The 16745-nt window shown below is 43.8% G+C and overlaps 2 protein-coding genes across 2 annotated transcripts in view; both read right to left on the bottom strand.

The window, feature by feature from the left end:
* Window positions 1-30: 30 nt before the first annotated feature.
* On the bottom strand, window positions 31-1566 carry ppifb (peptidylprolyl isomerase Fb). Its single transcript, XM_089015137.1, has 6 exons — window positions 1291-1566; window positions 1124-1154; window positions 816-904; window positions 628-724; window positions 471-546; window positions 31-398 (listed from the first exon to the last, which is right to left on the bottom strand). The coding sequence occupies exons 1-6, from the start codon at window positions 1441-1443 to the stop codon at window positions 263-265; spliced, it is 582 nt and encodes a 193-aa protein (XP_088871263.1). The 5' UTR covers window positions 1444-1566; the 3' UTR covers window positions 31-262.
* Window positions 1567-1935: 369 nt separating this feature from the next.
* The window catches only part of LOC148887587 (zinc finger MIZ domain-containing protein 1-like), a 35793-nt gene continuing 20983 nt past the window's right edge, over window positions 1936-16745 (bottom strand). Inside the window, exons 6-23 of the mRNA XM_089015715.1 lie at window positions 11498-11633; window positions 11319-11433; window positions 11044-11249; window positions 10337-10538; window positions 10029-10268; window positions 9768-9950; window positions 9559-9636; window positions 9291-9459; window positions 9078-9219; window positions 8807-9017; window positions 8633-8738; window positions 7634-7794; window positions 7501-7568; window positions 7349-7417; window positions 6248-6483; window positions 6014-6171; window positions 5070-5348; window positions 1936-4650 (exon numbers count right to left, since the gene is read on the bottom strand). Coding sequence (XP_088871841.1) covers window positions 4543-4650; window positions 5070-5348; window positions 6014-6171; window positions 6248-6483; window positions 7349-7417; window positions 7501-7568; window positions 7634-7794; window positions 8633-8738; window positions 8807-9017; window positions 9078-9219; window positions 9291-9459; window positions 9559-9636; window positions 9768-9950; window positions 10029-10268; window positions 10337-10538; window positions 11044-11249; window positions 11319-11433; window positions 11498-11633 — 2867 coding nt within the window. The 3' untranslated portion in view covers window positions 1936-4542. The remainder of the gene's footprint in view (window positions 4651-5069; window positions 5349-6013; window positions 6172-6247; window positions 6484-7348; window positions 7418-7500; window positions 7569-7633; window positions 7795-8632; window positions 8739-8806; window positions 9018-9077; window positions 9220-9290; window positions 9460-9558; window positions 9637-9767; window positions 9951-10028; window positions 10269-10336; window positions 10539-11043; window positions 11250-11318; window positions 11434-11497; window positions 11634-16745) is intronic.

Below are 16745 nucleotides of genomic sequence, written 5' to 3'. Positions count from 1 at the left end.
TAACTTACAGTGTGCATTGAACGCAGCACATACAATTTTTTGATAACTTTATTGGTTTCAGTTTCTTCACATTATGATTTTATCGTTTTTAAACACAGCTATATACACACTCACGTGCGTAGATACACTCTAGATCATGATTGAAATTGATGGAAAAACGTACTTGCAGTTTTAAAAAGTCCCTATTTGAAGAAAGTCGTGGCTCAAGTTAACATTTTGTGGCAAAACATTCAAGTTCATCCACTGACGCGGGGCGGCATGGCTAGCAGAGCTGGCCGCAGTCGCTGATGGTGATCTTCTTGCTCGTTTGTCCCGAGCGTGAGCCCAAAGCCTCCATCTTCTTCACCACGTCCATTCCCTCCTTGACGCTGCCGAAGACCACGTGTCGGCCATCCAGCCTGTGAGGTCGAAACAGCGCAACTTGGACAAAATTCCATTTGGGCACACTTCTGGTTCCAGTTAGCACGTACCAGTCAGTCTTCTGGGTGCAGATGAAGAACTGCGATCCGTTGGTGTCCGGTCCCTTATTGGCCATCGACAAGATGCCTGCAGGAGCAAAGAGGACTGTTTAGACTTTGTTTATGCTTTCATGAAAAATAGACCCCCCCCCCCCCCCCTTCAACCTACCAGGTCCGGTGTGCTTAAGTTTGAAGTTTTCATCAGGAAAATTCCATCCGTAGATGGACTTGCCGCCGGTTCCATTGTGGTTTGTGAAATCCCCACCCTTCCAAAAACGAAAATTACGATTTTTTTTGGGGGGGAGGGTTGTGGCGCAAATACAGCAAGTACAAGATCTTGCAGGTGCGTACACACACCTGGCACATAAACTGTGGGATGACCCGATGGAAGATGGAGCCTTTGTAGCCAAAACCCTGCTCCCCCGTACACAAGGCCCGGAAATTTTCTGCCGGATGCAGATACATTTTAATCAAATACACACCAAAAAAGAAAATGAAGGAAAAAAGAACAGCAACAAGAGGGTGGAGAAGAATGTTGCACATAAAGAATCCTCCCAACTTCCAGGGAAACGATCATGAGTTATTACTGCACAACCACCAGGGGGTGACTCATTTGAAATGGGTGGACAAAAATGATTTTAAATAGAAATATACTTTTTGCTTACCTGCGGTTTTTGGCACCACTTCAGCGTTCAGCTTGCCAAACAAACACAAACAAACCACAATAAAAGGGGAGGTGGAGCATACATTTTTTTTCAATTGCAACTGAATCAGTAAAATCAAGGCCGGGTATTATTATTTTTTATTTATTTATATTTCAATGTGTACTCACCTCAAAAGTTACCCGACCGAGCGGCTCGTTATCAGCTGAAATGTCGAAATACACCGTTGGATTGTTGTTTGCAGCTGCCGGGCCACTGCTGCACATTCTCGTGACAGTGTACGCCAAAGCGCATAATTTTGTGCGGTTCGATATCAGCATCATATTACCTTAGAAAAGAAAACTTCTGAAATTTCGCATGCAACAGTTGCAAACTGGTCCAGGTCATTCAGATAGTGTGTCAAAGTCACGCTGCTTTCTGTAATAGTAGGCGGAACCAGGAAGTACATGCAGTCTAAACCGGAAGTAAATATGGATGTGAAGGGTTGTAACATCGCGAGATTACAATGAACACAAACTTCTGTAGTTTTTTAAGTACGTACTGTTTCAAATTGATGAAATTGTTTTAGAAATAACAGAAAAAAACTGAATGCAAACCATTTTACCATTGCAAAGAGACGTCACTTTAAAACTTCAGAACCCCCCCCCCCCACACCGTTTTTAAATGCAATTTCTTAATCACCTCCAGCCCCAATCACTTACATTGAAGGCCAAGTATGCAAGCGACATATGAGAATATTTAAAATAACACCAACCGCCCCAAAAAAAGGGAAACAAGAGGATCAAACTAACAAATTTCTATTTCAAGAAGAGGGGTTGCAAGCTTTTTTTTATTATTCTGAGGAAACAATGCACATTCCCAGGGATGTATGAATACATTTCTGTTCACGTCTCTATATTCATTTACATATGTACAGACATCCTTAGGACACGTGGCTTCGCTTTGCATTGGACATCATTTCTAGGCCTTCCATGCTTCATTTTTGTGTCTTTGTTATTATTATTCTTTTTAAAACAAGACCATTTGATGTGATTGTGCAATTACAGATTGAGGGTACACAAAAGTGGCTCCCCTGTATGCAAAACATGATTTCATCAGATGCCTCAATTCAAACAGTATTCATGTACATATACATTAAAAAAAATAATAAAACGTGGCAGTGTATATCTTTTTTGTCAGTGTGCTGAACTGGAAGAAGTGATTCAAATGACATCTTAAAAAAACGTGTCGGGAGGCTACAGTGAGAGGCAATTGGTTTTTTGTGTCACAGAAGAATAAAAAAAAGTAAAAAAAAAATAAATTAAAGAGCGTAAAGGGTGTGAAATGTATATAGTAAAAAAGTTTTTATGCCAAGGAATATAAACAATACCTGTATTTCTTTAAAATATGCTCTTTAAGATACCTGCGCTGGTATCTTAACAATAATGATATTCACATTACATTGAAAGCCAGCAAGCACGTAAAAAAAGCTTTGTCAGTACAAAATAAATTACCTCAAAAGTGGAGGGAAATTTTATATTGCAACAAAAATGATGATGATGATAATAATAATAATAATGAACAAACTACAAAGAGATATTGAATTTCTAGTATTACAGATGAATTAAAAAAAAGACCCAGAAATGTCATGAAAATTAAATTCAGGCGACAGTAAGAGACAACAGATTTCTCGCCTTACAGAAAGCATATTTTTAATAAGCGTAAAAATAAATTATCACAAAAAGGGGGTACAAAATGATAACATGGTTATGGCCGCAACCTCCAACTTGTTTTTTTTAAGAAAGAAATATGATAATCTGAATTGTTTTTTTCTTTTTTAAAGGTCGGTGTTTTAAAATATTTCTCTGAAATATATGTCTGATAAATAGAACACTGTAATTTGTGATTATACTGAATAGCAGAAAAAAATTGAAATTAAATGAATAAAAATAAAAAATAAAACAGTATCTGTGGCAGGCTGAAAAAATAATAATAATAAAAATCAAGGTCGATGTTTCTGTATGGGCAAATAACTTATATAACGTTTGAGGACCAAGATGGACGACTTTCAAATTTGTTGTTTCATCATCAAGGTGATAGAAAAATATTCACAATGATATTTACAGCCACAATAGCCTTTCTTAGAAAAAAAAAATACATTTGCATACTTGAACACTCTTCCGCTTCCAAGAAGACAACCAACCACCTTTGCCGTGGATCAACTTCATTTCCGCCCATCCGACTTTGGTGAGCAGTTTCCAAAAATGTGGATGTTTTAATTCAATCAAAAAAGACAAATAAACACAAATCCAGTCAATTGGATGCACGGAGCGATTTCAGCGGCAAATTATTCAGCTTGGCACATCACCGTAAAGACTAATACAGACAAGTAATGGGCATTTCATCAACGATGCGGTGAATTCTCCATTTTCATATTCATTTTTGATGGAAAGAAAGACCACGGAAAGCGATTTTGAAAGTCTTAAATTATTAACAGGATGAATACATTTGGGACTTTGTGAGAGCAACTCATTCACTGCCATTTGGGAATTTAAAATATGACGTTGAGCGTCATTGCTGAATTTTTTCTTTGTTTTTTTCTGGTTTGGGTGACGATAAAGCGCTGTTCATGAAAAAGCACCACTCTGTCCCTAGTGGACAATCCTTGAATTGCATCCCATTAAAAAAGGAATTCCGTGTCGGTCGTGCATTTTTTCCACTTTCAAATTATCCTGCGGGCCTGATCAAGCGTCCTTGGGGGGCCTGTTCCGGCCCGCGGGCCGTATGTTTGACGCCACTGATTTAAACCAATATGTATGTACTGCATTGTATTTTGGACAGCCGCCCTCATTTGAAGCTCATATAACTCCAGACCCATATAATTTAGGAATTAACTTTTTTTGATGAAGGAAGAGAGTCTAAGGTTTCTAACGCTGTATTTAAAGTGTATGTCGTCCTGAAACTCAATATTCTGTGGGTCCTGGAATTCGCGTGACAATGATGACAACCCTGTCACTGTAGTGGACACATTTTTTTGCACATGTATGGCAGTGAATGAGTTAAAAAAATAATTACCCGGAGCACTGCAAATACTTTCCAGAAGATATCTTTAGCCCTTCACTTTTGGATATTTTTTTTTTTTTAATTTGGAAGGATGTGCTTTTTGAAATGAGGTGTGTATACATTTTTGATGACGACGAATATGGATGCTACCAAGTGGACGAGTCAAAAATAGCTGCACAGTTCCAGTCGCCTCTCAGCGAGGTGCTTTGTTTGTTTGTTTTTTTGTTATATATATTTTTTTAAATGTCCTTTCTGAAGCAAAACTGTACAAGAGGAAGAAGAGAAGGGGAGTGCATCTTTGTTGTTTTTGTCAAGTACGCAGCCTTTAGGCCTTTTTTGTTTGTTTGTTTGTTTGTTTTTTCAGTCCATGGCCAGTCTGATCAATTGTTTTCAAAGAGCGACAAGAGATCGTCGTTGCTATTGCTGGGTAGGTCCGGAGGATCCAAGTAGGACAACAGCTCATCCGGGTTGGCTAGTTCAGGAAGAAGCTGCAATAGGAGGAGAAGAAGGAGGAGATTAAAGGACAACCGACACCATTTTTTTGTTTCCTAACTGACATCAGAAAAACGTTTTATAGCTTCTAAAATACCCAAAACACGCAGGCTGATATTTTTAGTTAAATGCAAAACAGCAATAAAAATGACTTGAAAGTGTCCCAAAACTGACTCAACATGAGCTCGGAACTGGGCAGATTCAGAAAGTCCCGCCCCCTCGTTCGTGACGTCACTATTGGTCACACACTGCCTTGCTCCAGAATCAAAACAATGGCTTCAGAGTTTGGGGAATTGAGAACCTCACTTTTCAACACACGCCCCTGATTAGGCCCAATTATGAAGTTCTGATGTTCCAGTAGGCTTTTTATAACCACTGCAGATAGGTGAATTAGAAGTGTGCCAGGGGTACTGACCTCTAAAGAAGGTTCTGGCATGTCCGAGCCGGCTTGGCTGTCCAAACTGTTGGGGGTGTTGAAACTCAGGTCGCCATGGGGGTGGCTGGTAGAACCGGACTGCTGCTGCTGTTGCTGCTGAGATGATGGAGGGGCCGGCGGGGGTTGGCGCGACGGCGGCGGCTGCCCGCCGTGGTGGAGTTGCTGTGGCTGCCCCGATTGGCCGCCCGAATGCGGCGACCCGTGCATGCTTTGCTGCAACGTGCCGTGAGGTGGCTCGTTGACGGATGGGTGAGGTATCTGCGAAAAATAACAACACGGTATGACCACCGTCAATGTTCTCTACTGCAAGGAGACTAATTTTATACAGCAGGACAGGAAATTCTGACTGGTCACAGTTTTATCCAAGAGGAGATTTTGGGCAACTGTGAAATTCTGACGACCACATAGCATTGAACTTGCAACAAAATCGTCACGATAACCACAATGATGATGAATTTAATCACGTTCCTACACTGCACTTGCAGGAAACATACAGTATTTTATTCACGGGGAGATTAAGGGCAATTATGAAAATCTAACAGCCTTGCAGAATATTTTTTTCAAGAAGAGACTAAGGACACGAGGATAGGAAATTCGGACTGGTCACAGTGTTTACTCCTCACCTCTGAGAAGACACAATTTATCCAAGAGGAGATTAAGGGCAACTGTGAAATCTGACATCCACATAGCATTGAATTTACAAAATGGTCGCGATGACCACAATGATGGTAAATGTAATTACTTTTATACACTGCACGTGGAGGAGACATATTTTAGTCACAGGGCAAAATCTAACAGCCTTGCAGAAGATTTTGAAAAAGGACAGGAAAGTGGCAAAATGACATGTAAACAAACAGACAAGGGTCAAGTAGCCATCTCACAAATGTTATCCATAGGGAGACTAAGGGCCAACCCCAACTCACCGAGTCGGGCATGGCGTGGGAAAGAGGCTTGTCGGTGCTCATCAGGTTGTTCTGCATGTCGGGCGCGTGGGACAGTTGGGGTCCGTGCATGAAGTCATTGACGGACGTGGCGCCCGGCGTACCGTGCGGGAACTCAAAGTTGCCGTGGTAACTGTTGCCTAGGAGAGAGAACGCCGCGCCGCAACGTCAGCCTGGCTTTTGAGGCGGCGTTGGCTTTCTTTGCCGATTGCTTACCTTGCGAGGCGTATTCGCCATTGTTGGAGTTTTGCTGCGAGGGGTACGGCGACGGTCCGGGTCCGAGCTGGGCGATCATGTCGGTCACGTTGGGCATGATCATCTGGCTCGGGCTCATGGTCTTGAAGCGCTTGGCCAGTGGGGCGTCCGGATCCTCCTTGATGTGGATCTCAGACTTGATGGCCACCGGACGCCAACTGCACGTCGGGTCAATCGTCACCTCCTCCAACTCGGAGCTGAACGGAGTTAAGACACAAAATATTAAAAATAATAATAATATTTTGAGGAAAATATGATGATGATGATGATGATTAACTCATTCACTGCCAGATGACTTTCATTCCTTTCATCACTTTACTGCTGTGAAATGTAAATTTCTCCACTGTGAGACTAATAAAGGCATATCCAATCCAATCCAATCCAATGATAGGCAAAAAAGTGTCCGCTCAGTGCCAGGGTTTTAGTCATTTTCACACAAATTACAGGACCCACAGAATATTGAGATTTAGGACTACATAAACATTCAGTGCATGGTAAGAAACCTGTCTTCTTTTATAAGAAAAAAAACTATTATTATTATTATTATTATTATTATTATTATTATTAGCTATCTATCATATAGCTAGCTATCGTTCCATCTATTTGAGTTACTTCCGGGTTGAGTGAACGCTGGCGCGTGTGGCTGCCGCTGCTCACCCACAGAAAAACTTATCCTGTGACTATAAAGTGACCTTGAGAGTTTTGAAAGGCGCTTATAAATGAAATGTATTATTATTATTATTATTAATTCCTAAATTATATGGGTCTGGAGTTATATGAGCTTGAAATGGGGGTAGCCGTAAAAAATACAATACATACATATTGGTTTATATAGCGCTTTAACAACAACTGAAACTGGAACAAAGCGCTAACATGGACAAAAGGCAAATGATGGCCACCTGGTGGAAGGGAAAAATATTGCCAGAGGTCTGACTAGCGCTTTATCGGCACCCCCCGCAAGAAAAACCAAAACCCGAACGAATTTTGGAATGGCGCTCCACGTCATAATACATTCTGGAATGGCAGAAAAATGAGTTAATAAAAGAAGACTTATTAGCTTACTTTTGAATGGCGTTCAAGATGCCCCACATATACTGGTCCACCTCCAGTCCTTCTAACAATGCCGTTTTGCTATGTTGAAAAACATAATCAATAATAATCAATACATCAATCATCAGAATGATTTTGTTCTCCAAAAATAAATATCTACGTACTTGCACACAGGACATCGCCATGTTCCCCGCTCACAGTTAAGCTGCAGATACGACTCCAAGTCGAAACACTGCAAGAAATCACCATGATGATATGTGTGGGTTTTTTTGGGGGGTGTTGGTGTCTTGGCAATACCTGAACGTGCTTGCAGTCGTGACCTCTGGCTGGCAATTGGATTCGCCGGAAGGTGATGGGACATTTCAGCGACACCTTGATGGCCGTCTGCTCCACGCCGTCCTCGCCGTTGAGGCCCGCGTTGCCCGAAGACGACGCCACGTTGCTGAAGTTCCTCTTGACTGGAGCAACGAGCAAAGAAAGAAACGCATATTTTAACTCATTCACAAATTGATTCGGGGAATTGAAAATATGACGTCGAGCGGCATTTTTGAATTAGTTCGGGTTTTGTTTTTTTCATGCTTGGGTGCCGAAAAAGCGCTGACCATGGCCTGTGGCAATGTTTTTTTCCCTTACACAAGGGGGCACCATTTCCCTTTTTCCATGTCCATGTTAGCGCTTTGTGCTAGCTTCAGCTGTTGTTAAAGCGCTATATAAACCAATATGTATTGTATTTTATTGTATTTTGGATACATGCCCTCATTTCAAGCTCATATAACTCCAGAATCATATCATTTAGGAATTAACTCTTTTTTTTCAGATGAAAGAAGAGAAGGTAAGGTTTCTCATGCCGAATTGAATATGTATATGTATGTAGCTCCTGTGTTTTGCTTTTCTACTTTCATTTCTTTCATAACTTTGCTGCTGTGAAATGTAAATTTCTCCACTGCGAGACTAAGAAAGGCAAATCCAATCCAATCCAATCCAATCCAATCCAATGTATTGTATAGTATTGTATTTTGTACATCCGCCCCCATTTCAAGCTCATATAACTCCATACCTATATAATTTAGGAATTAACTCTTTTTTTCGGATGAAAGATGATAGTCTAAGGTTTCTAGCGCCGCATTGAATGTTTATGTCCTCCTAAAACTCAATATTCTGTGGGTCTTGGATTCTGAATGACAATGACAAAAACCCTGGCAATGGAATGGACACATTTTTGCACATCTGGCCGTGAATGCGTTAAATCTATTTTTGGTGTCGGGTGTCTAAAGGGGGTGGTCCGCCGCCATCTACCTTTGGTGATGCAATGCTCCGCCGGTAGGAGCCGCTTTTTCAGTAAACCTTGAAGGACGGAACGCACCGATGGCCTGTGGACCAGCTGCAGCACGAACAAGTGCGACTACGGGAAGGAAAAATGGCAGCGTGAAATCAAAGGCCGCACGTGACAAAAAGGCGACACGAACTTACGCAGCAGCAGGCGGTGACGGTGATCTGGATGGTGTTCCTGCCCGGTTGGCAGACGTGCTTGAGGTGCAGGGGCTTATGGGAGGTCTTGTTGTCGCCGCGCTCGATGGTGAGCGGCGTCGCGTTAACGCTAACCTGCACCGACGCCGGCCAGTTGGTGTTCATCTGCCGATCTTCGTGGTGGTAGCACTTGAATTGAAGCTCCAGATCCGACCTGGAAGAACTTTGAAGTTATTTTCCGGAGTTCTCCAGTTAAGATGTTCCTGAATCTTACCTCCACATCAGCGTCTGATGGACGGAAGGTCGTAAATGGAAGACGTGATTGCTGACGGCGAGGTTATGCTCCAACCTGAAGGGCTCCAGGACTACGCCGTCGCGCACGGGGAAGGTCAGCCGCAGCTCCTCGTTGTGGTTGCCTATAAAAAAAAAACCCCGATTCATGACCCCAAGGTCAAATCCGACGTTGCAAAATGAGGCGGTGACAAACCGGGTGGCGGCGGAAGAGCGTTGATGTTTGGTTTGATGTCAGGCGGAAACGGCGGCTTCACATCCTGACCGGGCGATAAATACGGAGGGATGTTACTTCCTGGTGTCATTGGAGGGGTGGGATTACCCGGTACTGGTGAGTGGGGGTAGTTGCCCATCGGTCTGGGTGGCTGGATGAAACAAAAAAATGTAAAAAAAAAATGGAATATTACAAACAAAATGAAATAATGTGAGAAATATAAAATTTTAACTTGATAGCGTGGACGTACCCCGTTCATAGTACCCTGGCTGTACTGGTAACCACCCCCGGAAAAGTTGGTGGTTTGGCCGTTAAAAGGCGGTTCTTGCTGTTGTGATTGGAAAAAAATATATATAATTCACAGCATTGGGAAGAAAATATATATATATAATTCCCAGCAGTCAGTGAAGGCACCATGGATCCTGTGCATTTGGATTTAGCACAAAGGCGGTGTCGTACCTTATAATATTGGCCCATGGGACCACCCTGGGGGGGATATTGGGACTGGATTTGCTGTCCTGGCATCCGTTGGGGGGGGTAATTGTTGGACGGAAGCGGCCTGGAAGCGTTGGGGGTCGGGTACTGGCCCTGCTGGCTGCTGAACTGGCTGTTTGGTCCGTACTGCTGCCCCCCGTAGTTTGGCTGCCATGTACAAAAATATTTGATCATCACAAAAGGACAAAAACGGACAAAAAATTCAAAGATTCAAGATGGACGCACCTCCCCCGGGTAGGGTCTTTTCATCCCCTGCATCGGGATGCCTTGAGGTCGCGGTCCCGCATACCCTTGCTGGGGCATTCGTTGAGCATGACCTCCAAAGGGTCCCATGCTTTGACCCCTGGGCATCGGGGGACCGCTCATGTTGGACGCGGGGTGCGACGGGGGTCCGCGCGGTCCCGGTTGGTTCATAAACTGGCTATTGTAGGCCTGGTTGGGTGCCATTTGGAAAGAGGAAGTCATCTGGAACACAAAAAAAATGGCGTTCGATCTGCATTCGAGGGAGAAGGAGGGGTCAAATATGGACTTACTGGTCCGTATTGGTTCATGTCCTTGTTTTGAGTCTCCTGGAGAGCGGCGACGGTGGCGGTGGCGGTAGCCGTCGCCGTGGCGGCGGCAGCGGCGACGGCAGCGGCGGCGGCGGCCGCGGCGGGTTGAGTAAAATCCGAGGGGGGCCTCGAATGCGGAGGCATCCCAAGGCCTCCCGGTCCAGCGTTGGGTCCTCCGGGGTAGCTTAAGAAAGAAAGATGCCGTCAAAAACCTCTACGAGCAAAGGTGTTTTTCTTATAAATGCGCAACGGCCATCTATTATCTATCTACTAACTGGCTAGCTAGCTTTCTATCTGTATTTAATAGTGACATTCAGTGTATTAGCAAGCTAACTATGTAGATAGCTAGCTATCAGCTGTAGAACTATCCAGGTGGCTAGCTATCTAGCTAGCTATTTGTTGGCTATCTATTATGTATCTACTATCTGGCTAACTAGCTTTCTATCTGTATTTAATAGTGACATTCAGTGTATTAGCTAGCTATCTATCTAGCTATCTAGCTAGCTATCTGTTGGCTATCTACTGTCTGGCTCGCTAGGTTTCTACCTATTAACTTCCGGGTCGAGTGAACGCTGACGCGTTTGGCTGCCGCTGCTCACCCACAGAAAAACTTATCCTGTGACTGTAAAGTGACCTTGAGAGTTTTGAAAGACGCTTAGAAATGAAATGGATTATTATTATTATCTTACTTGCCGCCAAAAGCGCCCCCTGGGGGGTAATTGGGGCGCCCGTACATGCCCTGCTGCATGTAGGCCTGGTTGGCATTGCCTTTGCTGGGGAACGGCTGCTGGGGGCCGCTGAAGTGCGAGGGGTTGTTGGCCGACATCCCCGAAGCCATCGGGTTGCCCCCCGGGTTCATGGGGTTGTTGCTGTTCGTCAAGGGGTTCCCCAAAACCTGCATGGGGGTCAACGTAGAGCTTGACGGCCGCTCATTGGCGAATCGTCCGGGAATCGAAAAGCTCACCTGACTCTGCGAGGTGTTGGTGACCCCCCAAACGGTGGTCACCACCGATAGAGAACCAGGAGGTTGATTGGTGTTCTGTTGCCAGGGAACCGAGTCGTAGGAAAACGACCCATCACTGCAAGGAGGGGCGGGGTTACGTCGCCGTTCAAATTCTCCAGAACGTTTCGGGGTAAACTGACCCGTGCGAGAGTCCGGGCTTCATGGAGCTCATGGGGGGCTGCATGGGCACTTTCCCCGGCGCTTCGTTCTGTCGGTTCTTTTGGTGGCGAAGCAGGAGGAGGCGGCCCAGTTCTTCGCACCACGACGACAGGAGAGCTGCACGAGAAGAAGTTTCGGTACACGTTTGCTTCATGTTTCGTACTTTCGGGAACGAAAGCATAAAAAAAAAAAATCGGTGCTAATGAGGCGAGGCGCAGATGTGCTAGCCAGCTACCTCAGGCTGCTAGGCCTCCGAACGACCCGTGAGACGCGTCCGCGGAGGATGGGGGTGGGCTGAGGTGTGGTGGGAAGGGGGAACCCGAGAGGGGAGGTCAAAGACCGAAGGAGTCTGGTTCGGGCACCCCTCCGGGCTCATTAGAAGCGGCCATATGTGCGAGTCGCCTGGTGTTATCCCGTCGAATGACAAAAGGGAAAACTATTTATTCCCAAAAAAGAATTCAACATTGTTTTAACGAGGAAAAATTGTACTACACAGATGGAAAAATTCATAAAAACGAAAACACTTTGCTAGTTTTTGCTTCCGCTCAATGGACATTGCGCTCTTTCTTTTTATAATGCATACGTTGGCCACACGAGGGCAGTATAATACATACAAACAGCCCATAAGAAGTCATCCAGCATATTTGCAGTTAGGTAATTGAGGAAATATGATTTCTTTAACCCCCGAGAACCATAACGAAACACGTTTGGAATTTTACATTCGCCTCAAATTCCCATCGAGACGCGTTCAATCCAACAAACCAAATGTAGCAATTCCTCCGCTGCCTGGGCGACGGCGGTATCTATGGAGGGGAGGGGGTGTGTTTAAAGCGATAAAGCGCCAAGAGTCTGGTGGGAAACGGCACTTCAAGTACTCAAGGAGATCGGAGAAGATCAACCAAGGCCATTTTGGAGTGCGACAAATGTGCCAGTCAGCTGTTGCGGGCGGCCATGATATTCGTTTTGCTCCATTTAACGCATTCATTGCCAGACGATGTGCAAAAATGTGTTCACTCCAGTGCCAGGGTTTTTGTCATTGTCACCAGGATTCACAGAATATTGAGTTTTAGGACGACATAAACATTCAGTACAGGGTTAGAAACCTTAGACTCTCTTCTTTCATCAGAAAAAAAGAGTTAATTCCTAAATTATACGGGTCTGGAGTTATATATGCTTGAAATGAGGGCGGTTGTCCAAAATACAATGCAATACATCCATATTGGTTTATATAGTGGGTTAACAGCAGCTGAAGCTAGAACAAAGCGCTAACATGGAAAAAAGGGAAATGCTACCCACTTGTGGACAAAAAAAAACATTGCAAAAGGTCTGACCAGTGCTTTATTTGCACCCAAGTATGAAAAAAAAAAACAACAAATTCCGGAATGGCGCTCAACGTCATATTTTCAATTCCCAAATAAATTCATGAATGGCAGTGAAGGAGTTCATCAAAAGGCGACACCGGCAGCTCATTTCAAGCCTATGCGTAACATTCTCTCTCACCAAACCCCCGTGGTCACCACATCCCACCTCCCACCCCCCTTTCCCTGGGGCCATGCCTTGTCCACTGACCGCCTGCACAATGCACATCAATTATTCATGGGTGGCTTGCAAAAAGTAGCAAAAAATAAACACAAACAACAACAACACAAGGAGCCATTGCAATATCGGCCGCCGGCACACAAAATACCCCCCCTGAGATGTGGATAAGGCACAAGCAGGAGGAACGGTAATGAGAAGCCATGTTTGTAGTCCGAAAAACAGAGAAGACGACAAATGATTGAAGGTGAATGGGGGGAAAGGGGGATGACGGGAGGGAATCAAGATGGATGATTGATCTTCTCACCTTGATATTGATCCGCTTTCCTTTTTTCTGTCTAGCGATCCATTGCATGCTCTCTAAAATACACACATGCCCTCTTCGCTGGCTCACTTACACACACACACACATACTTCACCAGCAGCAGCAGCCTCCTTGCCAGCAGGCAGGCCATGGGAGGGGGGAGGGGAGAAGAAGAAGGAGAAACGCAAAGGGGGAGTGGTGGTAGTAGGGGGGGGGAGGCATCTCACATTTCAAACTTGCAAAGAGAAGGAGGGGGGTGGGGCCTAATGTGCTAGACTGTCTGTGCCTTGGCCTTGCTCCAGTTACATGACCCCCTCCCTCCTTTAAAAAAAAATGCAACATTTAGCAGCTCACCCCCCCCCCCAGAAAAATAAATAAAGATAGTTACTTTTCTTTGCGGGGCGACTTAATTCATCAGAATATTAATTAAAGAGCAATACAGAAGATGGAGGAGTGTGGATTCCAAGCAGGCATGGGAGGGGCTAATTAGAGCTCATCAGGCTTGGATAAATAATGACACAAGCATGTAAAAAAATGGATTCAGCAAGCACTCGAGGCATCAAATGTCTCGCTTGTATGTGGCGAAGCGCCTTCGCTGACATTTTTGAGCGCAAATATTTGTTATATACGCCCACAGGGGTCTAAATAACATTTTAGGATGATGGTCGGGTTGATTGGATTAGATTGGATGTACCTTTATTTGTCTCGTGGTGGAGAAATTTACATTTCACAGCAGAAAAGTAATGAAAAGAAGAGGAAAGGAAAGAAAGAAGTAGAAAAAACAAAATACAGGAGCTGCTGGAAAGGTAGCCACTCTTGCGGCGCCATCTTGAATTAAAAAAAAAACGAAATAACATGACAACACATAGACACAGAGAGACATTCATTCATGCTGTACCCTCTTTGTGACATGAAGCAGTTCTGGATGAAAGAGGAGAGATGGATCACTCTACGACATGGAATATATTTTAAAATAATATTGAAAATGTTTTTAAACTCATTCACTGCCAGACCATGTGCAAAAATGTGTTCACTCCAGTGCCAGGGTTTATGTCACTGTCACTCAATTTCCACAGAATATTGAGTTTAAGGAGTACATAAACACTCAATACAGCGTTAGAAATTTTAGACTCTCTTGTTTCATCAGAAAAATTAGTTAATTCCTAAATGATATGGCTCTGGAGTTATATGAGCTTGAAATGGGTACGGATGTACAAAATGCAATGCAATATATACATATTGGTTTATATCGCGCTTTTTTGTTTTAGTTACTTAATGTTACTTCCGGGTTGAGTGAACGCTGGTGCGTGTGGCTGCCACTGCTAACCCGCAGAAAAAATATCCTGTGACTGTAAAGTGTCCTTGAGAGTTTTGAAAGGCGCTTATAAATGAAATGTATTATTACATTATTATAACAACAGATGAACATGGAAAAATAGGGAAATGTTGCCCCCCTTGTGGATGGGGAAAAAAAAAAAAAAAATCATTGACAGAGGTCTGGCCAGTGCTTTATCGGCACCCAAGCATAAAAAAAAACTGAATAAATTCGGGAATGGCGCTCTACGTCATATTTTAATAATAATAATAATAATAATAATAATAATAATAATAATAATAATAATCCATTTCATTTCTAAGCGCCTTTCAAAACTCTCAAGGACACTTTACAGTCACGATACGTTTTTCTGTGGCTGAGCAGTGGCAGCCACATGCGCCAGCGTTCACTCAACATGGAATTTTCAACCCCGAATAAATTTGTGAATGTAAATGAGCTAATGTCGGTGCACCAGTTTTTTTTCCTTTGACAATCTCGCCATGTTTTGTGGTTCAATAAAATAATTGTAGTGATTCACACTGTCGTTTCAAAAGAGGCACTTTTTTTTGTCTTCCACTACCGCAACGATTTGATTGATAACCCCGCAACCAACTTGTGGGCGTTTGTCAAGTTCTGCCAGTTGAGCCCGACCACACCAACGGGCCGAGGCGCCTTTGGACACACGCAACTGGCGCGTCTGAGTTAATTTCCATTTGTTAAAAAAAAAAAAAGACAAACGAGTCTCAGCCCGACCAATTATGTACCTCACTAAAAACCTTGTTTAGCTGCCCCCCCCGCCCCATTCACCGCAGCACCTCCTTTGCCCCCTCCCCCCATCTTTTCAGTCTTGGGAAGGCAGGAATTCCAAGAGACTATTGAGGCGCAAACACCCCGGATTGTACCATTCCGCAAACATGATGATCAACAAACCCTTTATTTTATTTTATTGGAGGGGGGGGCACCCCAAGTAACACCATATGCTCCATGATGATAATAATGATGATATGGGGGGTTGTGATCAACCTCCCCCCCCTCAATCCCCTTTTGATGCCTCCTACCTAATCACAGATTAATAGAAGCGGCTAATCTTGCTCACAAAGAGGTCACTACAGGCACCCATCCCCCTGCCCTGGTGCATTATGGGATTTCTCCACGCCCCCCCCCCCCCTTCCCTCACTCCCTTCCCTTGAGTGCATCCATTCAAGCTATCGGTTGTTCACCTCAATAAATGACACAAGCGGCCTTTACTGGTCTTGTCAAGCGCGGCCCTATTCAAGGGTGAAAAGCAATTACGCTTAAACGTACGACAATCTTTGGCTTGGGCGAGGATAAAAATCAAGTTTTTGGCAAAATCCACATTTATTTCTGTGACTTCTGCACACCCAAGCAGCTAAACGAGCTTTTTATCGTAAACCGGGACGCCGTCATTGATCTCCACCCCCATCCTTTAATTTTGCTGTTAAACGCAACGGGAAGCTCCAAACAGGACTTGAAACATGAATCATTTAAATTGGCAAAATGTGTATTTTTCTAATAGTCCCCTTAACTCATTCACTGCCAGACTATGTGCAAAAAATATTTCCACTCCAGTGCCAGGGTTTTTATCATTTTCACTTGAATTCAGAAAAAAAATGAGTTAATTCCTAAATGATATAGGTCTGGAGTTATCTAAGCTTGAAATGGGGGAAGTTGTCCAAAATACAATGCAATGTATACATATTGGTTTATATAGCGCTTTCACAATAGCTGAAGCTGGAACAAAGCGCTAACATGGAAAAAAGGGAAATGTGGAAAGGAAAGAACATTGCCAGAGGTCTGGCCAGCGCTTTATCTGCACCGAGGAAGAAAAACCAAAAGCCTGAGCGAATTCGAGAATGGCGCTCGACGTCATATTTTCAGTTCCTGAATAAATTCGGGAATGGGAGTGAATGAGTTAATGAATTTTCAATGGAAAAAAAGTAGCTGAAAAATATGAATAACTTTATTTAAAAAGAAACAAAAAAAGAGTGTTAAAGCCAACTAAGTCTTTCAGTGTTGGATCAACAAGTGGGCCCCCATGTCTTTCATGTTTTCT

This window comes from Hippocampus bargibanti, linkage group LG15 (genome assembly GCF_051943395.1).
Source record: "Hippocampus bargibanti isolate YZ-2025 linkage group LG15, ASM5194339v1, whole genome shotgun sequence".
Taxonomy (NCBI): domain Eukaryota; kingdom Metazoa; phylum Chordata; class Actinopteri; order Syngnathiformes; family Syngnathidae; genus Hippocampus; species Hippocampus bargibanti.
This window is presented reverse-complemented; position numbering and strand designations above follow the sequence as displayed.